Source organism: Telopea speciosissima, chromosome 7 (assembly GCF_018873765.1).
Source record: "Telopea speciosissima isolate NSW1024214 ecotype Mountain lineage chromosome 7, Tspe_v1, whole genome shotgun sequence".
Lineage (NCBI taxonomy): Eukaryota > Viridiplantae > Streptophyta > Magnoliopsida > Proteales > Proteaceae > Telopea > Telopea speciosissima.
In genome coordinates this window covers 27,378,501-27,404,436 of record NC_057922.1, presented here as the reverse complement: position 1 = coordinate 27,404,436, position 25,936 = coordinate 27,378,501, and the positions used below count along the sequence as shown (strand labels likewise).

At 39.8% G+C, this 25,936-nt stretch overlaps 2 protein-coding genes across 2 annotated transcripts; one reads left to right on the top strand and one right to left on the bottom strand.

Moving 5' to 3' along the window:
* The first annotated feature begins 1,020 nt into the window (after positions 1-1,020).
* Positions 1,021-21,882, top strand: LOC122667924 (probable UDP-N-acetylglucosamine--peptide N-acetylglucosaminyltransferase SEC). The gene is made up of 28 exons (XM_043864406.1): positions 1,021-1,266; positions 6,059-6,204; positions 6,453-6,551; positions 6,659-6,709; positions 7,135-7,251; positions 7,349-7,405; positions 7,974-8,093; positions 8,744-8,806; positions 8,908-8,986; positions 15,950-16,059; positions 16,199-16,252; positions 16,378-16,445; positions 16,545-16,647; positions 16,924-17,126; positions 17,229-17,325; positions 18,223-18,294; positions 18,788-18,864; positions 18,948-19,064; positions 19,154-19,238; positions 19,348-19,515; positions 19,729-19,839; positions 19,930-20,016; positions 20,125-20,252; positions 20,345-20,427; positions 20,691-20,796; positions 20,875-21,021; positions 21,113-21,233; positions 21,538-21,882. The coding sequence occupies exons 1-28, from the start codon at positions 1,074-1,076 to the stop codon at positions 21,649-21,651; spliced, it is 2,976 nt and encodes a 991-aa protein (XP_043720341.1). The 5' UTR covers positions 1,021-1,073; the 3' UTR covers positions 21,652-21,882.
* Positions 21,883-22,497: 615 nt separating this feature from the next.
* Positions 22,498-23,020, bottom strand: LOC122669005 (cysteine proteinase inhibitor B-like). Its single transcript, XM_043865611.1, has one exon. The coding sequence runs from the start codon at positions 22,984-22,986 to the stop codon at positions 22,543-22,545; it is 444 nt and encodes a 147-aa protein (XP_043721546.1). The 5' UTR covers positions 22,987-23,020; the 3' UTR covers positions 22,498-22,542.
* Between the last annotated feature and the right edge of the window lie 2,916 nt (positions 23,021-25,936).

Below are 25,936 nucleotides of genomic sequence, written 5' to 3'. Positions count from 1 at the left end.
CTCCAGTTCCCCAGTGCCTCTAATAAGAGGGGGGGGGGAAGTAATGACCACCCTACATTGCCCGAACACTTTGCCCTAGTGGGGTCCACCCGCTTATTTCAGGGAACTGGCCGAGCAGGGAGCTGGAGGTGAAAATTTTCTTAGAGAGGGCTGGCAGGGGGTGGGTGCGATGGCAGGGTGTAACAACTGGGCACACCAATTACTGTGGTTAGCTTGCAGCGACGGGCAAGGCAGGATGATGCGCAATGGACTAATGTTCTCGAGCTATCTGCAATTGTTTTCTTTTAGATTTGCGGCAAAGTCCCATCGATTGGGAAAGGGTGAGGTGGGAGAAATGCAATGCCATGCAATGTTTCGTGGCTGTAAATCTGAAATCCCGGGCCCTGATTACCAAAGACCTCATAGAATATAATAGGTTCGTACAACTATCCCACCCCTTAAACTCCGCCTCATCAAAAACCCAACAACCAAACAAACGATGTCTTTGAGACTAAATACTGTCATTCATGATTCAACACTGACATAAAAATAAATTTAAATCCAACCATTTATTTCCATTTCGGTGGTCGAAGATTCGGGGAAGTCTTTACAAATCGAGAGGACGCCCCAGATGAATTCTTGTAAAGACTTTGTCTTCATCAGACGGCTTAGAGTCGTCTTCTCTCATGATCCTCTCTATATCGTGCACTTTCTCGACTCTCAGACTAACAACCACATTACTCGAAGGGTCGACACGTTTCAACTATTCTCCTCTGTACAGATGGCAAAAGTCTTACGTGCCAAAGATGGACGGTCGAGATGGCTCGAGTGAGCCGAAGTTGCTCGACATTTAACGCTATTCGAAAGTCACTTTTAGCTGCAGATGAAATTGACGAAACGGTTTGCACGACAAAGAAAGGAATTGTAATCAAAATCGGACACGGAGAAGAAGTTAAAGGCTTCCCGAGGACGGATCAGCTCCTTGAGCTTTCTCATTTTATGACGGATCTTCTCTGAATCAAGATTTTCGATTTCTGATATTCGTGTATTTGCTTTCGAATTTCTATTGAGGATTTGAGGGGTGTGCAAAAAAGATGATGCTTTCGTTGCAGAGCGATCCTCGCTCGCATCAGCATCAATATCAACAACAGCCGCAGCTTCAACTGTCGGGATCCAATGGGATTTCTAGGGTTTCATTTGATGTGGATCGTGATGGTTTGTTAACTTTGCAGTCGGACTGTTCGTCCATTGTTAAACCATTGCAGGCGCCGCCGGAGTCTCATGAAGGTGCTTCAATTTGTTCTTCTGACCTAATACGGCTCTTATATGGTTTTAGGGTGTGTGATTCCTTGTTTGGAGGACAATATTTTTTTTTGATCTTCCATCTGGTTGTTTTGTTGACAGGAATGATTATTGTATTATGGATGTATTTTTTAATAAAAAGAGATTTTTTCCTCTGTCAATTGCAGCTATGAGTTCTTGAATTAATTGGTTGAATGGTTCTCGTAGATGGTGCTCATTTGCAGCTCTATTTGTTCATTTGAAAAGTTTTTTTTTTTTTTTTTTTTTCCTTTTCTTTTGGGTGAACGTTCAAAGGAAAAGTTTTGATTACTGTTCTGAACTTTTTGAGCACCGTGGCATTCAATATTTGAGGTTCTCTCCTCCATTGAAATTAGGGAAATAGATGCCGAAATGAAAGGACCAGCTGATTGATTACCTTTCCATGTCAAGGAGTATACTGACTTTGAAGAAATGCTAAGACTGAAGACTGAGAAATACTTTCTCACAAGCAAAATGCATTGCCTACACCGTCGTAGTTAACGTTTTTGATGAACTTCTGATACTTTGAATTTGTGACTCGTATGGCTTGGTATTCAGTTTCCTGGTCCGCTGTTTCAGTGCTGTTTGTGATGACGTTCGAGCTGGTTGGCTTTTGCTACCTGCTGTTCATCTCTTGGTACCATTTTATCGTTTTAAAAAAGCATTTGTTTTGATGTTATTCCAACTTACTGGACTTGGAATGAGAGGACCCATCAGTAGCAAGAATTCAAGCCGTGTATAGTTTCTTGCCATACGTGCAAATCCATTGAACGGTCCTCTTTTTTTGGTTGTGAGATGACTATTTCGGTGGTGATTTTGCTGACACTAGGTTCATGAGTAGTTGCATGTCCCTGTTGGGCATTCATTAACAAGTGCTGCCTGGAAGAGATCTTCTGTATCTTCTTATTCTTTGAGCTCAGCATACCCTTATTAGGACCATGGTTAATTGCCTTCTTCACCTCCACATTAGCAAGTGCAGCCTGGTTACTTGTCTTTTCACTTTTGCATTGTGCTTCTTTGAGTTCCGTAAGTTGACATTAGGTGCAAGACACATGGCTAATTTCTTTCTCCATTTTCACATTAGAAGCCCATCTACAAGATCCTTGTGCTCTTCTATTTGTTAAAGTATGCATGGACATTTGACACGACAATCATATGCAGCCAGTTTTACCTGATGTTGCACATACTTGTGGCAGAGCTGCCTTTTCATGACTGTAGAGTAGTTATCAATCTTCCTGCTTGTCAACAGCTTGAGTTTTGAAATCACAACTAAATTTTTTTATTATTAATAAATCATCAGTAAAACTAGTAACTTACGCACCCCAAGTTGGATTGGATGAAAGTACTAAGGTACAATTTTTGGAACACATGGATAGATTAGTTCAAGGTTTTAGTCAAGGAGAAAAGATTATTATAGGGAGCGATTTGAATGGACATGTTGGTAGAGATTGTAGAGGTTATGAAGGCGTTCATGGAGGCTATAGAGTTAGAAGAGGGGACCTCAGTTCTAGACTTTGCTGTAGCTTATGATTAATCCATTGCGAACATTTTTTTTAAAAAGAAACATGAGCATTAGTTACCTACAAAAGTGGGCACCATATCAGCCAAATAGATTTTTTCCTAACATGAAAGTCTAACAGATTGTTTTGTAAGGACTGTAAGGTTATAGACTTATACCTAGGGGGAGCCTAACCATTTAACATAGATTGGTGGCGCTGGATATGTGCCTAATTATGCATCAGCTTAAGATAGGGGAGCCTTTTTACCCTAAAGATAAGGTGGTGGAGCTTAAAAGGAGATTCCTTGATTTCATTTACTAAAAAAGTGGTCAAACAAGGAAAATGGAACTTTGAGGGTGACACTTATTCGATGAACGCGATGATGGCTTGTATTAAGAAGGTTGCTAAAGAGGAACTAGGGGAATTAAAGGGTAAATATCATGCCCTTTGGGAGTCTTGGTGGTTGGATGATGAGGTCTAAGTGGCCATTTAGACTAAGGAAGCTAGTTTTAAGACATGACTAAGGACTATAGAGGTAGTGGATCTAAAAATATTTAAATTTGCCATAAATGAAGCTAAGAAGATTATGGGGAAAGGACGGGCAAGAAAATATGATGATCTTTATAACAATCTAAACACAAAGGAAGGGAAAAAAAGCTATCTATAAGAAGATAGTTAAAGTAAGAGAAAGGAAGAATAGAAATTTCGACCATGTTGGATGTATTCAAAGTGATGATGGTAGAGGACTAATTAGGGAAGAGGACATTAAGCAGAGATGGAAAGAGTATTTCTATAGCCTACTAAATGAAGACTTTTTGAGTAATAGTGGCCTAGGAGGCGGCATTACTCATCTAGACACCATATGCCGTAGATATATACGCAAAATTAGGGTATCTGAAGTAAAAGAAGTTAAGAAAGACGAAAGTAGGGAAGGCACCAGGCGCAAACGGAGTCCCAATGGAAGTGTGGAAGAGCTTAAGATTTTTTGTTTTATCTTGGCTAACCAAGTTTAACATGATTATGGGCACAAAGAAAATGCCAGAGGAATGGAGGAGAAGCATTGTGGTCCTGATTTACAAAAATAAAGGTGCTATTCAGAGCTGTAATAATCATAGAGGCATAAAAGTGATGAGTCATTTGATGAAGTTATGGGATAGGGTTATTGAAACCCACTTGAGAAAAGAAACTACTATCCCGGAGAACCAATTTGGTTTTATGCTAGGAAGATCTACAATGGAAGCTATTTTCTTACTTAGTAGACTCGTGGAAAGATATAGAGAGGACAAGAAGGATATCCATATGGTCTTTATTGACATAGAAAAAGCCTTTGACTCCATAGAGAGTTAAACTAGCATATGCTAGAGAAGAGAAGGGTGTCATGTAAATATGTGGACATAATTAAAGATATGTATGGTGACTAACGTAAGAACTGTTGGGAGGGGGATCAAGGTAGTGATTTCCCAATTACAATTGGGCTATATCAAGGATCAGCCTTAAGCCCTTATTGTTTGCACTTATCATGGATGATTTAATCGGAGGCATACAAGATGAAGTTCCTTGGTGTATGCTTTTTGCTGATGATATTGTGTTGGTGATTGAGACAAACACAAGGATCAACGCCAAGTTGGAGTTATGGAGATCAACCTTGGAATCAAAAGGTCTTATGATAAGAAAAAACAAAGACGGAATATATAGTGTGTAACTTTAACCACTATAAGAAGGTTAAGGAGGTGGTGAATATTGATAAGAGGGAGGTTCCTCAAAGTGATTATTTTAGATATCTGAGCTCTATTGTAAATAAAGACGGTGAAATAGAGGATGATATTGCCCACAAGATTAAAATAGGATGGATGAAGTGGAGAGGTGTATCCGGAGTGCTGTGTGGTCAGCGTATTCCTGTAAAGCGTTAAGGAAAATTTTTATAGGATTGCCATACAACTGGCTATGATGTATGGTGCGGAATGTTGGGCAATTAAGAAGTGTCATATAGATAAACTAAGTGCAGCGGAGATGAGGATGTTGAGATGGATGTGTGGCAAAACTAGGAAGGATAAAGGAATGATCATATTAGGGCTGAGCTGATAGTAGCTCCGATACATGATAACTTGCAAGAGAGTCGTTTGAAGTGGCATGACCATGTTCAACAAAGGCCTTGGGATGCTCCAGTTTGGAGTAGTGATCTGATTCAAATTGAAGGAACTAAAAGAGCCAGGGGCAGGCCTAAAATAACCCTAAGGGAAGTAGTGAGGAAAGATCTGCATAGCTTAAACCTCTTATCTTGTATGACTTCGAATAGAGCTGATGGAGAGCAAGGATCCATGTAGTCGACCCCGTTTGGTTGGGATAAAGCTTTGAAGTTGTTGTTGTTGTTGAAATCATCGGTTGAACTTTCAAGATGTTATGAAGTATTGGTTGGGAGATTGATGCTCAATGGGCAGAAGTTTTGAATCTTTAGATGCTTTGCAGTTTTAGCTGAAAATTGTGTATTCATGTTCAGAAGTCAGATAGGAGCCATTGAATAGAACAGTGTTGAAACCTGCTATTGTATATTGCTTATGCTTGGAATGGATGGGGTTGAAATACTACTCATTTGGGCCCTTCAACAAATATTTGTTTAAGCCTTTTATAGTTACTATTAAGCAGTTAAAATGGGGAAAAAATCATATTAGGAGGGAAATAACAATATCTTGAAAATACTTATCATAAATAGGTCACTGCCTGTTAATAGTAGCAGTTCCAAACACAACCCAAGTAACTAAAGGGAACTTGTGCAAAGAACAGGCAGGAAAATATATAAAAAAAATCAGATAATTATATCTGGGTATGAGTATCTGACACTGAAAGCACCCCGTGTTTTGAGTCACATGACAAAAATTTCTATCGTTCCTGAGTATGTGCAGAACCCATCAAAGCATACAAACTGATTCTGATTTCAAATGAGTGCATGCAAAATGGTTGCATCTTGTTTCATCCATTCAGTAGATATATGGGGATTTAGATGCCATGCAACATTCAGTACAGCTTGCTACTCTGCATAAAGGATTTCGAATTTCTTTGTGTTTCATTAGTCATTCCAGTAATTTATATCAATATTTTGGAATATGTAGGAGCTTTCTAATTGGGTAATGGGTCATGTGTTGTCTAAAGTTTCTGCCGATTTCTAAAATTGATGAACAGTGTTGACTTATTAAAATCTCTTAAGCACTCTTTCTGACAAATGTAGTTCCCCCCCCCCCCCCCACCCCCCACCCCAATTGCAGCTGATGAAGACATGCACTTGAACCTTGCTCATCAGAAATACAAGACTGGAAATTATAAACAGGCATTGGACCACAGCAATGCTGTTTATGAGAGAAATCCACGGCGCACAGATAATCTTCTGCTTCTTGGTGCAATTCACTACCAGGTAATTTCTTTCTGTTTTTTCAAGTGATGTTCTTTTCTTCTCTATTGTTTTTGCGACTTGCTAATTTTTTCCCTACGGATCACACAATATGGTTTGCACTGTTCTACTGCATTTAATAAAGGAACTCCAGTTGTAAATCTTCATTCTGTTTAATGATGGTATCCAGTTGAGTTTTGAATGACTTATTTTCTGCCAGGCATGGTATTCCAGATCCATCTAATGTGTATGTGTGTTCTGCTCTATTCCAGTTGCATGATTTCGATATGTGTATCGCAAAGAATGAAGAAGCTCTTCGAATTGACCCACATTTTGCTGAATGCTTTGGAAACATGGCAAATGCTTGGAAGGTAAGTACTAAAATTATTATGAGCATCATAGTGGTGGGCTTAAATTGTACTTGTTTGCTTCTGGACTCTGACAGAGTTTAATACTCCTCCCCCTACCCCCAAAACAGGAGAAAGGCAATATTGATCTTGCAATTCGCTATTATCTGATTGCTATTGAGGTTTGTGTACTTTTCTGGATTGCTTTCATGAGTATTCCCTTTTTGAACTTGATAGCTATGTGAGCTTTGAAATTGTTTCCAGATTATTATCATTGAGTAAATTTGCTTCACAAACTAATTGTTCTTACCTGAGATATATTTTAAAAGTGTGCCAGCTTGAATATTTGCTATACTGTGTGAACTATTATAAGTGCTTTTGAGATACCTTGAAATTTAAGCTATGGATTTCTTAGGTATAATGTTTTTTACTCTTTCATAGTCTGCTTTATAGCTTGAGACTAAGTCTACCTATATCCCTTCATTTTATATTCTGTAACTTTTCTTGACTGCATAATTTTGTATGTACATCTTCTCATCTGCTCCTGTTTTATATGCTGAGGTATCTACTTAGTTTGATCCTTCAATGACTTTCTTTTTATGCACAGCTTCGTCCAAATTTCAGTGATGCTTGGTCAAACTTAGCGAGTGCATACATGCGGAAAGGGCGACTCAATGAGGCAGCGCAATGTTGTCGCCAGGCGCTGGCCTTAAATCCCCGCTTGGTAGATCCTAATTTGTTCTACTTATTTCCGTGAGGATATTTTGGTTCTGTGGGTTGGCAAGAAATACTGCTGATGTGATTTTTCCTGATTGGCCTAGGTTGATGCTCATAGCAACTTGGGGAATCTGATGAAGGCACAAGGTTTAGTGCAGGAAGTAAGAACCATGATATTGCCTTCCATTCTTTTTTCCCCTCTTCCAACATGATATGTGGAAAATCTCTTAATGAAATATTAGAAACATGGGCTATACAACTGAGCCTATGCTGTGTCGGTTGTAGATATTTTGCTGCTATGGATCTACTTCTCATTGGTTATGTTGGTTCTTGTGTAAATTTCTTCTGTTTCTGTGGATATAATTTACTCTTTCTAGTATTACCTGCATTACCAAATTTTAGTTTCAAAACTTGGGAAGATCTGTATTTAACCACTCCAAAAAAAAAAAAAAAAAAGAAAGAAGAAGAAAATGAAATAAGGTCCTTGAACTCTGTAGTTTGCTTTCCTTTGTATCAAAGGGTTTAAGTGGTGGCCCCCACATGTGCTTTGTAACTCATTCAGATTACCATTTAAATCGTTTTAATTGGCAATGGGTTGTATATGTAAAATAAAACAAAATTGCAAGTGGTGTTGGGTCAATTAAATGGGGGAGGAGGTGTGCATAAGATTTGTTGAATTAATTGGTTTTCTGGTGATCTTAACAGTTTAAGAGCTTCTGTGTTTTTCAGGCATATAATTTCTATCTCGAAGCTCTGCGTATACAACCTAATTTTGCTATTGCATGGTCAAACCTTGCTGGTCTCTTCATGGAGGCTGGTGATCTTAACAGAGCCCTTCAATATTATAAGGTGCATGTTCCTGTAACTTATTTCATGTTTCATTGGCTTTAGTGTTGAGCTTGAATCACTAATACTTGCTGTATATGTGGCAGTGAAAATACACAATTTTGTATTCATGCAGCTTGCTATGGTTGGATGTGGATCAGATCCATTTTGGTCTGAATCCAGATACTCCCTCCTGTCCTCTTTGAGTCATAAAAAGTTCATTGGCTGGTCAAGACCCCACCCTGAATCCTTGTTGGATCTGGACTTGAGGATCTTTGACCATTCTAAGATCCAAAAGGGTCATGGATATGGGTCATATATATTATATCTGTACATTCAGTGCAAGTACTCTAGTACATTATGTTATCCTTGACTTTCGGCTATGTAAACCTAGTGAAGTTGCGAACCAAATTAAGGTCAGGGCTGCTCAACCTGGACCTGACCTGAATTCCAAAATGGATTTGGTATTGAGAGTTCTAACCTGTTTTAGTAGATACGTATCAGATCTTGGATCTGATTTCTGAATTGCCCGATTTCGTGCTCTAATTTTTTCTAGTTTGTTCTTAGGTATATGATGAACATGTATACCAACTTTCCATTAACGTGAGTTACATCTTGTGTGGGGTCCATTTTGTCCCTTTATTTACCCTCTTCATTACTCTGCATTTTTTCAGGAAGCTGTTAGGCTGAAGCCCATATTTCCTGATGCCTACCTAAACCTAGGAAATGTTTATAAGGTAAGCTTAGCTTCGTGTATTGTGCCAATAACATCGGGTAGCAGCAATATGCCAGGACTGGTATCTGGAGAAAAACAAGATCTTTCTTTTACCTTTTCCAGGCCTTGGGAATGCCTCAAGAGGCTATAGTGTGTTATCAGCGAGCTCTTCAGGCGCGACCAGACTATGCGATGGCTTATGGTAAGCATTGAAATCATTTTCATCTCCATTTGTTGTGGCTATTGCTTGGTTTATTATTTTTTAAATATGTCAATTGGTGTGTGAACAATCCATCAATAGAAGAATAGAAATGGTCCTCCAATGAAATCATTGCTCCTTGGAGTATTATTATAGCATTACAAATTTATGGTACTGTTAATCTTGGGGGACATCTGAACTGTCTTAATAAAGGTTTATAAAGGTGTGTTATATTCGCACCTACACAGTGATGGTCTTACCTAGTGTTGGGTGCATACATGGTTCAGATCTGTCCAAGTTAGGTCTTTGGTGCATCTAAGTGAATTCAAAGTGTTAGTGTGGGATTTGTCTTCCACTCTGGTGTATGATGTAAAGAAAGAGGTGTAGTCTAAAAGCTTGTCAAATGTGCCTCAATTGGGACTCTGGATAGAAGTAGATGCTATTAATCAACTTAAATTAGAATGGTACCTTTAACCGAGGATCCAAAATGCATTCCTAGGTGCAGGTAGAGTGATGCAGTATCACTTTACTGGTTGGACCACCGTGATAGGCTTTGGAGACCCAAACCCAGACAGAACCGACCCAATGGTTTTTGGTCCAATAAGGTTTGGAAGTAGTATATTAGTTTATGTTGAGAGAACAACTAGTTGATTAATGCTTAAGTGATTAATCCTATCACTTAGCCCTTTATTTATAGTAATAGAATCAAAGAGTACAACTCCTAATCAAAGAAGGAATGCTAATAACAGAAATAGAAACTACTAGGAATGCACACTCCTAGTCAAACTAGGAGTGCTCCCCTTGTCTATTCTAATAGAGATCGACAAGGGGGAAAATACAGAAAAAAAGGCAAATTACAGAATAATAAAAACAAAAAATAAAGAGGGAGAAAGTGGGAGATAAAGTGGGAAAAAGGACCAGAATACCCCTACGGTATTCTGGCCCATATATTCTAACACTCCCCTTCAAGTTGGTGCAAAGATGTCGCACATGCCCAACTTGGCTAGAAAAGGACGAAACACTTTGCCACTCAGACCCTTTGTGAACACATCAGCCAGTTGATCAGTAGACTTCACATAGGGAACACAGATTAGTCCAGCTTCAAGTTTCTCCTTGATGAAATGTCGGTCTACCTCCACATGTTTTGTACGATCATGTTGGACAGGATTATGAGCGATGCTTATGGCAGCCTTATTGTCACAATATAACATCATTGGAAGTTGGACAGCAACCCCAATATCTTGCAACCACCCTTTAAGCCACAACAATTCACAGATGCCATGCGCCATTGCACGGAATTCAGCCTCAGCACTGGACCTAGCCACCACATTCTGCTTCTTAATACGCCAGGTGACGATGTTACCTCCTACAAAAGAGCAATATCCAGAGATGGACTTCCGATCACATGAACCAGCCCAATCTGCATCAGCGTATGCTTCAACCTTCAGATGACCATTGGAAGATAAAAGAATTTCTTGTCCCGGAGCAGACTTCAAGTATCGTAAGATGCGAAGAACCACCTCCATATGAGAAGAATAAGGGTCATGCATAAACTGGCTGACCATACTAATTGCAATGGCAATGTTTGGCCGAGTGTGAGATAGGTAGATAAGTTTGCCGACCAACTGTTGATAACGACCTTTGTCAACTGGTGTGCCTTCTTTCTCCTTGAGTCTTGTCGTAGCTTCTATGGGAGTGTCTGAAGGATGACACCCTAGCAGCCCAGTTTCAGATAGTAGATCCAGGACATACTTTCTCTGAGACAGAAATATGCCCTTTGAAGAGCAAGCAACCTCTATCCCTAGAAAATATTTTAGAGTCCCCAGATCCTTAATTTCAAACTCACGGCCAAGAAACAGCTTCAACCTTTTTATCTCATCACCATCATTGCTGGTCACTACAATATCATCAACATAAACTATGAGGAGAGTAACCTTATCACCCATACATTTGATGAACAAGGTATGATCAGCATTGCTTTGCTGGTAGCCCACTGAACGCATAGCCCTGTGAAATCTACCGAACTAAGCTCTTGGTGACTGCTTCAAGCCATAGAGTGCACGCTTCAGTTGACAAACCTTACCCTTGGTAGCAGGACTTGAAAAACCTGGAGGAATGTCCATATATACCTCTTCTCTTAGTTCACCATGGAGGAAGGCATTCTTCACATCCAACTGCTGAAGATCCCATCCAAGGTTCACAAGACAGGGATAGCAATACCCTGACGATATTGAGTTTTGCTACTGGTGCGAAAGTCTCCTGGTAGTCAATGCCATATGTCCGAGTGAAGCCTTTAGCAACTAGACGTGCCTTGTACCGATCCACTGTACCATCGCTCGCTTCCGCTACCACAAACACCCATTTACAACCCACTGGTTTTTTCCCTGGAGGAAGAACTACAAGATCCCACGTATTGTTTTTGTTCAATGCTCTCATTTCTTCCAACATTGCTGCCTTCCACTTCCCATCTGTAGATGCTTCCTGCCAATTTTTAGGAATGGAAACAGAAGAAAGGGAGGAAACAAAAGTACGAAAAGAAGGAGAAAGAGAACTATAAGAAACAAAACGGGAAATAGGATGTAAAGTGCAGGTCCTGGTACCTTTGCGATGTGCGATGGGTAGATCAAAAGAGGAGGGCTCACCAGGAGGAGGATCTGGATCCTGAGGCGGGAACTGGATGGGTATCGGTGTTGCAGTAGACTGATTCTGCCCTCTGTTAGAACATCTCCGATTATAAGTGAGAATGGTGGAATTGTCAATGGTCCTCTGTACTAGAGTCAGCTCCCCCTGAGTAGGAACATTACCACCACCTATTTCCAAGGTCTCCCCTTGTATTGGAATCCCCCCAGGTGAAGGGACAGCAGCCTCGGGAGGCTGGACAGCAGCCATTGGAGGCTGGGCAGCAGCCATGGGAGGCTGGGCAGCAACCTCGGGAGGCTGGACAGCAGTTATGGGAGGCTGGTTGGTGGCTATAGGTGATGCTGGGAAGGGAATCCCAAGAGGATGAACCACATCTTCACTAGAGTGCTCCCCCTGAAGAGGCGGGGAAGAATAATAGGAAAGGGTTTCATGGAAAACCACATCCATACTGACCATAGTACGGCGGGTAGGAGGGTGGTAACACTTGTAAGCTTTCTGGGTTGAAGAATAACCCAAAAAAATACACCTCAACCCTCGGGGTTCAAGTTTGCCAGGGGAATGAGTATCCCTAGCATAACAGACACAACCAAAGACCTTGGGAGGGACCACAAAAGAGGAATCACCAAGTAAAAGGTCAGCGGGGCTACGGGAATCCATAACCTGTGAAGGTAACTTATTAATAAGGTAAGCTGCAGTGAGAACAGCATCACCCCAATATTGGGATGGAACATGGCGAGCAAACATTAAAACCCTGACCACTTCCAACAAGTGGCGATTCTTTCTTTCAGCCACACCATTTTGGGCTGGGGTATCAACACAACTAGTCTGATGTATAATCCCATGATCAGCAAGGTACTGTTGAAATTGGGATTCTTTATATTCAGTGCCATTATCCACTCCGTAAAACCTTAAGAGTGGCCTGGAATTGGGTCTGGATCATTTTATGAAAATGTTGAAAGCAAGAAAAAACTTGGTTTTTAGACTGAAGAAGATAAATCCAAGTATTACGAGAATGACAATCAATAAATGAGACAAACCAACGGTGGCTAGAAATAGAGGTCTTACGACTAGGTCCCCAAACATCCGAATGCACCAAATTAAAATAAGAAGAACTCCTTTTATTTGATAAAGAAAAAGTTGCACGTGTCTGTTTGGCCAGAACACAAGCCTCACAAAAAAAGTTATCCTTATTACATTTGGTGACTAAAAAAGGAAATAAATGTGCTAAAATTCCTAATGGAGGGTGACCTAATCTAGAGTGCCATTGGTAAAGTTCAGAAGAGACCAAGGAGTTCTGATGTAGTGGAGAAGTTACCGGTGGAGAGAGATGACCATCATCAAGTAGATATAGCCCACCGTGAACTTTACCCAATCCAATCGTCTTCCCAGACGCCAGATCCTAAAAAACACAATGGGAAGGAAAAAAGGTTACCTTGCAGTTAAGATCACGAGTAATACTACTAATGGAAAGGAGGTTAGTAGTAAAATTAGGGATATGTAAAACAGAAGACAAAGGGAGGTTTGAAGTGTAGTTGATGATCCCTTTTCCAGAGATAGAGGAAAGGGAACCATCAGCCACTTTGACCTTGTCTTTCCCAGAAGTGGGAGAGTATCTATAAAATAAGCTAGAAGAGCCAGTCATGTGATCCGTAGCGCCGGAATCAATTATCCAGGGATGGGAAGCTACAGAAGCACAATGACCACCAAAAGGGATACCTGACCAGGCAAAATAAGAACCTGAAGGAGCCGAGGAATTGGCAGTAGCAACAGAAGTAGTAGAGGCCGCAGCAGCGGAAGACCTGAGTACACGCAGGAAAGCCTGTAGATCATCCTGGGATAGACCAATGTCCGTAGCTAGGGCTGTAGCAATAGATTCAGATTGATGTGCCTTGCTCTTAGGTTTTTTCTTGGCAGCCCGCTTGGCTTCAAAGTCAGCCGGTTTCCCTTGAAGCTTCCAGCATTTGTCCTTGGTGTGATAAGGCTTGTGGTAGTGGTCACATGTAATAGGACTGGAAGTAGAACTACCAACAGATAACGTACCAATAGGGGCAGCAGTCTGGAGAGCTGATCTGTCCGAAACAGGAGGATGTAACATAGCAGCCTGCGGTTTTCTTACGAAGAGACCAGGGCATAGGATTGTTCAAGTGTGGGAAAAGGTGAATGGCCCAACACCGAACACGTATCTGGTCATATTCAACATTCAACCCAGCCAAGCAGTCATAAACCCGAATCTTGTCAACATGCTTCTTATATGCAACTATGTTGGCAGCGGTATCAGGGTGATAATCTGAAAAATGGTCCAATTGCTGCCAGAGGCTGCGGAGAGTGGCATAATATTTAGACACAGTTAGGTCCCCTTGAGTAGTATGAAGAACCTTCTTGCGAAGCTCATAAACCTGAGCATCATTACCAAGCTGCCCATATGTCTCCTTACATGCTGCCCAAATCTGAGAAGCCGTATCAAGTAAAAGAAAACCCTGTGCAAGATCCGAAGTCATAGAACCAACCAAATAGGACATAAGAAGACCATTGTGGGCTAGCCATTTAGTCCGGGCAGCACCAGGGGTAGTCGACATAGGAATAATCCCATCAATATAATCAATGAGGCCACGACCAGCAATAGCAAAAGAGGCTGATCGAGACCATAGAAGATAGTTGCTGCCATCTAACTTGATAGGGTTAGGGTGGAGATCACGAAAATCAGACTTGTCATTGGTAACCTGATCAGATGTGGCAGTGGAGATATCAGGGGAGTCACCCATAGTGCAGAGAGGAGCTGATCAGCAGAGAAAGCCACTGAAGAAGCCAAACAAGGGATGGAAAACACACCACCCAAAAAACCAGCAGCAAACAAGGAGCCCTCCCCAATATTGATTAAGTTAGGGTTTGGAAGAAACCCAAAAAAAAAGCAATCGATGGGGGGAGAGGAAACCAAAACTATGCTGCAGATGAAGCCAGGTGAATCAGTCCAAGAGCCTGCAGGGTATGCCTTTGATGAAGAATAAAACCAAAAACAAACAGCAACTGTAATCAGCCCTAATCCCAATATCGATAAGGCTCAGGGTTTTGTTGTAGGAAAACCCTGAAAATAAGAGATCGAGTGGGAGAAGGGGTCTTCAGTACCAATATGAGGCTGGAAAACAGCAGTCCAGTGTCGCAGAAGTGCTCCAATATAGGGAGAAGCAGTCCCAATAAACTCAGGCCTGATATGCAATAAAATATGGAAGCTCCAATTTCCGCAAGAGGGAACCAGCAGCAGCCATCGAACAGGAAAATTAGGTCATGAATTAGGGAAAAAAAAAAAAGAGGTGAGAAGGGGCAGCAACTAGATCATAAGATCACCTCTGTACTTCTGTAGTGCTGCCCTTAGAAAAGGAGAAGAAGCAAGGAGAAGGAAGAGAAAAGAGATCGAGAGAGAGGGGAAAGAGAAGAGAACACGATGGGAGGGTGGGGAAAAAAAAAATTTAGGTTAGATCAATTCGTAGCTGTGATACCATGTTGAGAGAACAACTAGTTGATTAATGCTTAAGTGATTAATCCTATCACTTAGCCCTTTATTTATAGTAATAGAATCAAAGAGTACAACTCCTAATCAAAGTAGGAATGCTAATAACAGAAATAGAAACAACTAGGAATGCACACTCCTAGTCAAACTAGGAGTGCTCCCCTTGTCTATTCTAATAGAAATCGACAAGGGGAAAAATACAGAAATAAAAGGCAAATTACAGAATAATAAAAACAGAAAATAAAGAGGGAGAAAGTGGGAGATAAAGTGGGAAAAAGGACCAGAATACCCCTACGGTATTCTGGCCCATATATTCCAACAGTTTATTTATTTATTTCAGTCTTTTGTTTGTTTTGGGTTGACTGCGTAGGAGTTAAGAGTTTGAGTTGCAAGTTGTTATTTTCAGTTACAGAGTTAGAATTGGAGTCTTGTTATTTCTCTCTTTAAATACTTGCATGTACCCAACAATGGACACAGTGAATTGAATAGGCTTTATTGGGTTTACTCTGTGAGAGTGTGTGCTTGCGTGAATACCCTTTCCCCCTGTAACTCTTAAATCTATCTCAGGTTTCCTCTTCTTTCCTACTGGCCCTCCACCACAGAGTGTAGTAGGGCAGTGGGGCCTTACCTTTTTGCATTTGTCTATTATGGTGAATGATTTGCTTATAGATTGAACAGCTTCAGAATTCTCATCTGGGTTCCCTTGAACCAGAGACAAGTAAAGCTGCATTAACTGGTTCTTTGAATAATGCTCCACATAATGATCCATTTGAATAATTATGGTATAATTGTATAATTGTATAATTGTGATGTTGGTGCAGGCAATCTTGCTAGTGTGTATTATGAGCAAGGGGAGCTTGATTTGGCAATTCTCCATTACAAGCAAGCACTTGCTTTTGATTCAGGATTTTTGGAGGCATATAACAATTTAGTGAGTCTTTCTTTTTCCTTTTGGCCTTTTTCTTGAGGTTAATGTTGCAAATGAGGTTACTGTTGTAAATGATCTGGTTTGAGTTTGAGAAGCATGACTTTACTAACAATAAGATTGGTGGGACTTCTAACTTCTGAAGGGCAATGCACTGAAAGATGCTGGAAGAGTTGATGAAGCATGCAATTGCTATCGTGTAAGTTCCAGTTACTTGTTTCTATTGTTGTATTATTATACCTTTTTTTAAAAAAGTTTTTGATAAATTCCAAATTATATATTTATTACTTCTAATCTTGATCATCCTTTGGTTTTTGTGTGTAGGCATGTCTCTCCCTCCAACCTAGCCACCCGCAGGCTCTTACGAATCTTGGAAATATATATATGGAATTGTGTGTTCTCTATGCATGTCTTCAATTAACAATGTTCTTTTTATATAAAGCATTTTTTTTTTGGAGTTTCTACAAGGAAGAAACTTTTTGTGCATGCAGGAATATGATGAGTGCTGCGGCTGCATGTTATAAGGCAACATTGGCTGTAACAACAGGATTGTCTGCTCCTTTCAGCAATTTAGCAATAATATATAAGCAGCAGGTATGTTGGATTTGTTAATCACTTCAGAAGAATAGGATCTGTTTGATAAAGGGAATATTGGCCTGGTACAAAATTTCTTCAAAGAAGCTATCTTGTCTGCACTCAATACCTTGTCAAATTCGTAATTGGGATTTTACCAACATTATCCCCCCGCTCCAAAAACATGAGGCTAGATTTTTTATGCCTATACTTTTTTAATAAAAACTTAAATGGCGTGTTCAGGTTCTTGAACTGTTCTGGAGTAAAAGAAATACCTAATTAAAATTTCAACCACAGGGAAATTACGTGGATGCTATCTCCTGCTACAATGAAGTTCTCCGCATAGATCCTCTGGCAGCAGATGGGCTTGTTAATAGGGGTAACACATACAAGGAGATCGGTAGGGTTAGTGAAGCAATTCAGGACTATATACGAGCTGTTACCATTCGCCCGGCTATGGCTGAAGCCCATGCAAATCTAGCTTCAGCTTATAAGGACAGGTATCTTCAACTGTTTTTCTTATGTGTACTTTAGGCTATGTTGTTGAAACATTTTCATGAATATTTCAGTTAGTTCTTATGCTTGGATTTTGCTGGTTGCAGTGGACATGTGGAGTTAGCTATAAAGAGCTACAAGCAAGCGTTGCTTCTTCGCCCTGACTTTCCGGAAGCAACTTGTAATCTTCTTCACACGTTACAGGTATATTTGGAATGTAATATGCCAATTTGTTTTTAGATTATATTGAGATCTTGGTGCCCCGTCTTTCGTTTTGTCTTCCCCTCCCCCCCCTTCTTCTCTGCTTCACCGAACTAAATCTCGGTTGAAACTGATGACCGAAATCTGTCCGAGTTGTCTCAGTTTCGGGCCTGGCCAAAACGAAACCCAAGGTCGAAACTCATGGTAAAAAAATCCAAGTTTCAACCCTGGCTTTCAATCCAGGGATGCCCGGGGTTGAAACCACTCGAAACGAGATCCGGCATGTCTCGGTTTCGGGCCTGACCGAAACCAGATCCGAAACTGATATCTTGATCGTTGCTCTTATTTTCCTTTTGTTTTTCACTATTCGTAGCAACTATTGAGGATTGGTCATAACTAGGCAGTGTCGTTAATTATATCCCGTCTAACTGAAACCTGTACATTTGAAAAGATAAGATAAGAAACTTCAACTTGTGTGATTAGCATTTTTTATGTTCCTTTTCTGATCATAGTTGTCAAGGCGTCGCCTAGGCAACACCTTGGACGCCTTGGTCACCTTGTTGATGTCGCCTTGATTTTTGGCCCTCTCCAACGCCTTGGGTCGCCTAGATGCCGTGACAATTATGTTTCTGATGCATTCGGACGTTATTTATATTGCACAACTTGGAACCATTAAGCTTCTCCATATATATATATTTATATATATATATATATATATATATGATTACAGGTGTGTATATATATATATATACACACACACACACACACCTGTAATCATAGATTTCTAGATATAGAATGGTATTTTCAACTTGGAAACAAAATCAAATCTCAGGAAATTCGTAGTTCAATAGTCAAAATTCATTTAACAGGAACTGATGGGATTTGATCTCTGTTTGTCAGTGTGTCTGCGATTGGGATGATCGGGATAGCAAGTTCGCTGAAGTTGATGGGATTATTAGAAGACAGATTAAGGTTAAAGTCTTTACTTTTCTGAGGGTGCTTTATATTTATTGAACAATGCTTCCTACACACAGCGTGGGAGATGTTCCCACACTAGCACTTTGTTTTGCCACATGGACAGATGATCTGGTAATGCTATCTGTTGGATAGATGGGGGAATGCCTTGGGCAAGTCATATGTCAAATCTGGTGGTCAATATTAATTGTATGGCCCACCATGTAGCCCTGTTATTTTTATGGCCCTCATGCTTCAAGAACTTTATCATTTTCAAACAATTTTGAGAACATTACATTGGCACGCGAGAGCACCAGATTGCTTTGACATTTAACTCATGACTAGCTAAAGACATGGACAGGTCCACAAAGTTTGGGCCCCACTGGACACTACCTCATGGCAAAAGAAGTATTGGGTGTGGGAAGTCATTCCCAAAGCTCCCCTTATATTTATTGTATTGCATCCTGCTCCTCAAAATGTGCATTCTGAAAACTTTGGTTCACTTTCCCAGATGTCAGTTCTTCCTAGCGTTCAGCCATTTCATGCAATTGCATATCCCATTGATCCAATACTTGCTTTGGAGATTAGGTAAGATATTTTTCTTTGTGCAATATGATTCCAAGTGGTGTTCTTTTGAGATTCTTTATTCATGGATTTGATTGATCTTTTAGTCGTAAGTATGCGGCACACTGCTCTCTCATTGCTTCCCGTTATACGCTTCCTACTTTCCTTCCTCCTCCTGCGATACCTATAAAGAGTGAGGGTAGAAACGGACGGCTAAGAGTTGGGTAAGTTTGGCACCCATACAATTTTGATCTGGATTTTTTCTGAAAAATGTTAATCACATGTCTTACTAGAATTTGCCCTGTCTCTATAGTTATGTGAGCAGTGATTTTGGTAATCATCCACTGTCACATCTTATGGGCTCAATATTTGGGATGCACGATCGAGAAAATGTTGAGGTTTGGAACTGCAGGCCTTGTCAATTATTTAGATTTCTAGTGTGTTCTCTTTAGGAACTCTATTGTTTCATTCTACTATGTTGCTAAATCCAAAATTTTGAGTCTGCAGGTGTTCTGTTATGCGTTGAGTCAGAATGATGGCACTGAGTGGAGGCAGCGTATCCAATCCGAAGCTGAGCACTTCATTGATGTGTCTGCCATGTCATCTGATATGATTGCCAGATTGATCAATGAGGATAAAATACAGATCCTAGTCAACCTCAATGGTTATACGAAGGTCTCATTCTAGCTTCTTTATTTGGTTCTTTTTGTTGCTTCGTGTTTCTGTTGAATTATTATTCTTAGTTGCTCATATGGACGTTCTATTAATGAGTTCCCAACCAACTTTGCCAAATGCTAATTCTTTGCTACTTAATTTTGCAAGATTTGGATATCATTGTTTTCCACATTTGTTTGGTTATGACTTGGAACCCATCTCACTCTTGTGCAGGGGGCAAGGAATGAAATATTTGCCATGCTGCCTGCACCTATTCAGGTTTCGTACATGGGTTTCCCTGGAACAACAGGAGCAACCTACATAGATTACTTGGTCACTGATGAGGTAGGGATATATTTCATTCTTGTTTTTCCACATTCACTGCCCATCTGTTTGGTAGTTTTCCTGAGTGTTTTTATATTCATTCCTCTGCAGTTTGTTTCGCCAACCTGTTTTTCACACATTTACTCTGAGAAGCTTGTCCATCTCCCTCATTGTTACTTCGTAAATGATTATAAGCAAGTGAGTTTTTGAACCATTGTATTTATTGTTTGCTTCTCATGATCTTGTTTAGTATGTATGGTGACAGTCCCGACAGAAATGCTAATCACTTCAAGTTGTTTTCATCAGAAAAATCGTGACGTGTTGGACCCAGTTTGCCGACACAAGCGATCAGATTATGGATTACCTGAAGACAAATTCATATTTGCATGCTTCAATCAGCTGTACAAGATGGACCCTGAAATTGTCAATACATGGTAGTCTTGATATGGACTATAGCTTAATTTCTAGATGATGATTGTGCACATTTTAGCATGTTGCTGATTGTTTGTGGTCGCTCATGTGTTAGGTGCAACATTCTGAAGCGTGTTCCCAATAGTGCACTCTGGCTTCTCAGATTCCCAGCGGCAGGCGAGATGAGACTTCGTGCATGTATGTTAGTCAACTTGGTAGTTTCTATTAGTTAGGGTTGTGGTGACTCCTACTTTAGCTTGTATTTTCCATGAACTTGTTTCTGCAATGGCTTCACCCACTTATGTTGCATAGTTTTTTGGTTAACTCCTGTTGCTTGTGGAGTTGTGGTATCACCTGAACCCTATGGTTTGAAACTGAAGGTTTCCATTATGATAAATGATGATTGATGCCTTTGTTTATTGGTTGTGGACCATCCAACTAATTGGTGCTGGCATGTGCAGATGCTGCTGCCCAGGGAGTACGACCAGATCAGATTATTTTTACAGATGTTGCCATGAAAAACGAGCACATAAGACGTAGTGCTTTGGCAGATCTGTTTCTTGACACGTAAGCTGTTCTCTTTTTTTATTAAATTGTATTTCAGTCAGTTTTTCTTTACAACTTTTGGGATCTTGTTCTGTTTAGGCCCTTGTGCAATGCCCACACCACTGGCACGGATGTTCTATGGGCTGGTTTGCCAATGATTACATTGCCCTTGGAGAAAATGGCGACTAGAGTAGCTGGTTCCCTGTGTCTGGCCACTGGAGTTGGGGAGGAGATGATTGTTAGCAGGTACTTCAATGTATTGTAATATTTTTTTATAATTTCTGCATACTGATTAGGTCCCTACATTTGTGCTGACCTGCTTTGCATTTCCATGAAGTATGAAAGAATATGAAGACAGGGCAGTGTCATTTGCTGAGAATAGGCCAAAGCTCCTGTCTCTTACCAACAAACTCAAAGCAGCTCGCTTGACTTGCCCCTTATTTGACACACAACGATGGGTAAATTTTTTTTTTTTTTTAAATGAAAAACGATAGGTAAATTAATCAGAAATAATTTGGATAACTTTGATTCACTAGTTCACGTCAATAATTTTGAATCTGGGTAATTTGACTTCCCAGATCTTGGTGTCATAGAACAACATATAGGGGGAATGTATCTCTTGTTGGGGAACTAAACTGCCTTTATCAGCGCATCAGCTGTCTGGCATTCCATAAGAGATCTTTTCCTTTAGCACTAAGGCATGTAATTGTACTTATGGCTTAATGCCGTAATACTGATTGAGATTTCGAACAAACGTTTCAGGTCAGGAATCTGGAGAGGGCGTACTTCAAAATGTGGAACCTGTATTGTTCAAGCAGACATCCCCAACCCTTCAAAGTTACGGAGAATGATGCGGATTTCCCATACGACAGATAGATGAGAGGTGGGGGTGGACGGGAATGTAGATAAGACAAGAGAAATACACATATTTAATATTTGTTATGTATTACCCAAATGATGCATCCATTTGAGATGTGTTATACTTGGTGTGGTTGGAATTTTATGGGTATATGACCCCCCCCCCAGTAGATTCAGATTGTAAATTATGGGAGCCATATTTGGTGAATTGAGTGGAGAAAATGGGAAAATGTTTCTAGCACTACACGTGCCCTAATCTATTGCTTTATAAGCTATTGACTAATGCATTTCTTAAGTTTTTTGTATTACAGATTTACATCGGCTATTTTCGGGGCACTGTTAGCGCAGGCTGCGCCGACTCACATGGAGGTGGGTGCAATAACCATCCTGTCCCCTGAGTGGTACGCCCATGTGCCTAGGCGCAGGCTACCGCACAGAGAACATTCTCTCTTTAATTTATGTTTCTGATGGGTTGCTCCAAGTTAACAATGGAATCGAGACCGATCATTTGATGCGAAGAAGCATCATACATCATAGGACATTGAAGGCTGTGAAAAGAAGGTCAAGCATCTTTGTTCAATCGACCAACGTGAACACAGAATTGAAAATGGGAGAGCAGTTCAAGACTTTTTTACAGTAGTTGATTGAGGAAGGCAAATATGGTTACAGCTACTAGAGCCGCTGAGTTACAGAGAACACACAGCGCCGGAGACTAATTGCTTGGATTTTGTTTCTGCAAAATATAGAGAAGTTGATTTTACAGAATACCTCATCAGGTAAATACCATTACAAGCCTCTGAACTTCCAAACACAGGCCTTGACATAAACAAAGTTATAACCAAACTCGAACATAACTTAACAAGAGAAAGCGATCCTATCCTAGATTACAAAGACAGAAAAAACATGTTTTCAATTAGTAGAAGGGGCAAAGGCGAGGAGTTGCTTGGACTGAATCCACGGCTTCACAACCACAACAGCATCGAATGTTTTGGGAACTCCGCCCTGAGAAGCAGAGATGGTGAGGTAATACTTTAACCCTGACACCACCTGAGTCTGCGCCTTCACCACTTCCTTGAACTCCAAAGGACCGTCTGCTCCTTTTCCTTTTCCGGTGGACCAACCTTGCCCTTGCTGGTAATGATGTTGATTCTTGTTGTATCTATTCACTGAGAAGCTCCCAAGATCTTGAACCTCCTTATTGTTCTTCACATCCTTAACCTCTTTCCTTCCTCCAGGCATTCCATACCCATCAACCATCCTCCATGAAGAGCAACAGAAGAAGAAGAACGCCAACAGGAGAGAGAATCGCAGAACGGTAGAGGAGAAAGATCCGTGTATCACCCTTAACGCCATTACAAACTGTATTATGAGAGTGAGAGGGAGATGGGGGTGTAGGGGGGGTTTTTATATGTAGATAGACGGTTACGAGCGGAGCGGCCTGAGCGGTTTAGTGGTCTGTGGATTACACGAAAATCGAAAGGGTGGTGATGCCGTGGATGGAAAGAATTGGACGAACGGCGTGTCGCGTCTATTTAAAGGACTACTGCACATAAAACGCGCATGAGGGTTTCGTGGAAATTGGAAACGGTGGGTCAAATTTTGGAGTTTTGTCTGTGGATGGATGGGATATTGGGATGACTGGATGAGAACGAGAAAGAAACTATTGCCCTTGTCTTCGGGTTTTTTTTCTTCCTTTTTTAAAGTATGGTTCTCGTTTTTGTCCTTAAGATGCTGGGTAATTTACGTAATATGTCGGTGCTGAGTTGCTGATCAGCGTCTGCTTCTCTTTTTTGTCCAATTAGTCCTTTCGAGAGAGTCAAGTCTTGTTGCAACGTGGTGGGCTGGCTTCCATTCACCTTACATCAAGAATTAAAATAAAAGATTGGACCGGGAAGGTTTGAACCGGAAATGGGTTCAGGTGGGCTTATGTGGTGTACTACGGTTTAGGACACTTCTTGGAAAGAGTCGCAAGGTTTTTTTTTTTGCAAGAATAATTTTGTCAGTTCATCTCATACGTTTAACGTAATTAGTCATAAATTGCTGGAATGGGTGTATTTGTTAACGTTAGTGAATCTCAATGGAATACGTTAAATTATCCAAAATTGGAGGATATTATTATACTTTCGTGATACTTCAGGGTGGTATATGTAAATTATCTTTTCTTTTTTTTTTTCCCTATCAAATGACTTGTCTGGTTTCACTAACTCCACATTCTCCATCTCTTTGTGAGACCCATTAGGGGAATAAGGGTGTGATAAATTAAGCTTTTTAATCCATGCCTCATGCAATAGTAGAGGATAGAGTCTATGAGAGCAAAATTATCCTCTCAGGTTTCTGCTTGGTTTAGTTCGTTCGGTGTCTCTAATAAGAGGGGTGGACCCCACTTGGGTAGTGGTAAGCATGGAACAAAAACTCGATCGAAATCTGTCGAAACCATCGAGTTAACTCGGTTTTCCAAGTTTTCGAGACGAGTTGAAGGAGGATTTTATAAAATCCCTGGATTCGATCGGGTTTCGATGGTTTGATCAGTTTCGATCATATTTCGGTGGTTTCGACACATATGCCCATCGAAACTATGGGAAACTTGGCTCGAAACTAAGATAGACAAGTATTTATGCCAGAAACCTGGACAGACACTTAGTTATGTCTAATATCAGTTAAGTAAATGATTTCATTTACCTAAGATATTATTCATAAATAAGCAAATATCCCCATATTTGAATCCAATAAAAATAGTTAAAAATCAAATTCCAAAAGAAAAAAAAGTAAACCCCCCAGTTCAAGAACAAAAACTAGATTTTTGACGGTAGATGCAATTTTCAACTTTCTAATGCTGGGGTGTTTCTTAAATCTAAAAATTCCATAAATCTGAATATGGTAAAGCATTGCTAAAAATCAAAAGTGCGATAAAATATTCATTTGTTTTGATGTCCAAAAAAACATTTTCATTCAAAGCGATTTTGATAGCATTCGTGCACACCAAATTAAGTTTGACCAATAGATAACTCTTTCAATATAAATCAGATTTAAGTAATCTTGGACTTGTTGGAAAGCTATCAAAACAAAGCTTTCTAACAAATCCAAGATTGTTTAAATCTCATTTATATTGAAGGAGTTATGTTCCGGTCAAATCTTATTTGATACTATGTCCAAGAATAATATGCAGTATCAAACTTGGATCAAAACCACAAGTAATATTTTTAGTGTTCTCTATGTGAAACTAATGCATGGATTAAGTTTAAAATGTCAAAAATAGGCAGCACAACAAGAATTAGGACAAAAAAACAACTTATGGGCCTCGAAACCAAGGTTCGAGTTAATCTGGAGAAAGTCCCAAGTTTCGACCGAGATATGGTTGAAATCGAGACGAACTCGTTTTCTGACTGATCGAAATCTAGTCGAAACCTGAGTTTTAGAACCTTGGTTGTAAGGTGGTCAAAGGAACTGGATGAACTGTATCGGGCAAGACCCTGAGAAGATAAAGATCCGTGTGTGAGATGCACGGGGAAGAGAGAGAGAGAAATCTATCTCATAGGAAGTCTTTTTCTCTCATCTCTACTATTATATAGATATATATTCTTTTTGTGGTGAGAACTATATATTATATAGATTTAGGAATGCTTATAACCGTGTATCACTTAACTTGTCGAAGTGATGGATTTTATTGAGTGATCCTACTATGCTATTCTTAAAATAAAGATAATGACATATTTGGATATCATTAACTACATATGACAATTACATCCAAATAATAATAATTTTTTATAGAAATAATTAATGTCATCACTCTAATCCGAACAACTTATATAGAGTATCTTGATTACTAATTAAATATAAAAGAATTAAAAAATATTTTAAACTATAATTATTAATAAAACATGACACGGAATCTTAGTAAGTTCGGGAACAACAATTGAACGGGAGTAAACGAACTAAACGGCAATAATATTTTTCAAAAATCCGGTGTAATAAACGCATATGGCAATAATATGATACGTGCTCAATACGTGTTTAATACGACCGATCTATAAAAAATACGGGGATATATTCACTATGTAATAGACATGCACCACCTAATAAACAAAATAATAGCATATAGACAATGATTTTATCAAAAGGAAACCTCACAACTAAAATAAACACAATATAGTATCCCCTATTACATCTCATAAGATTATCATTTAACAAATCAAAATATCAATAAAAGTATCTCATCAGACATAAGAAAAAAAAAAAAAGACATAATGTGTTCTAGAACTCATCTCTAAGATGAGCTCACATCAATGAACTCATCTCTAAGATG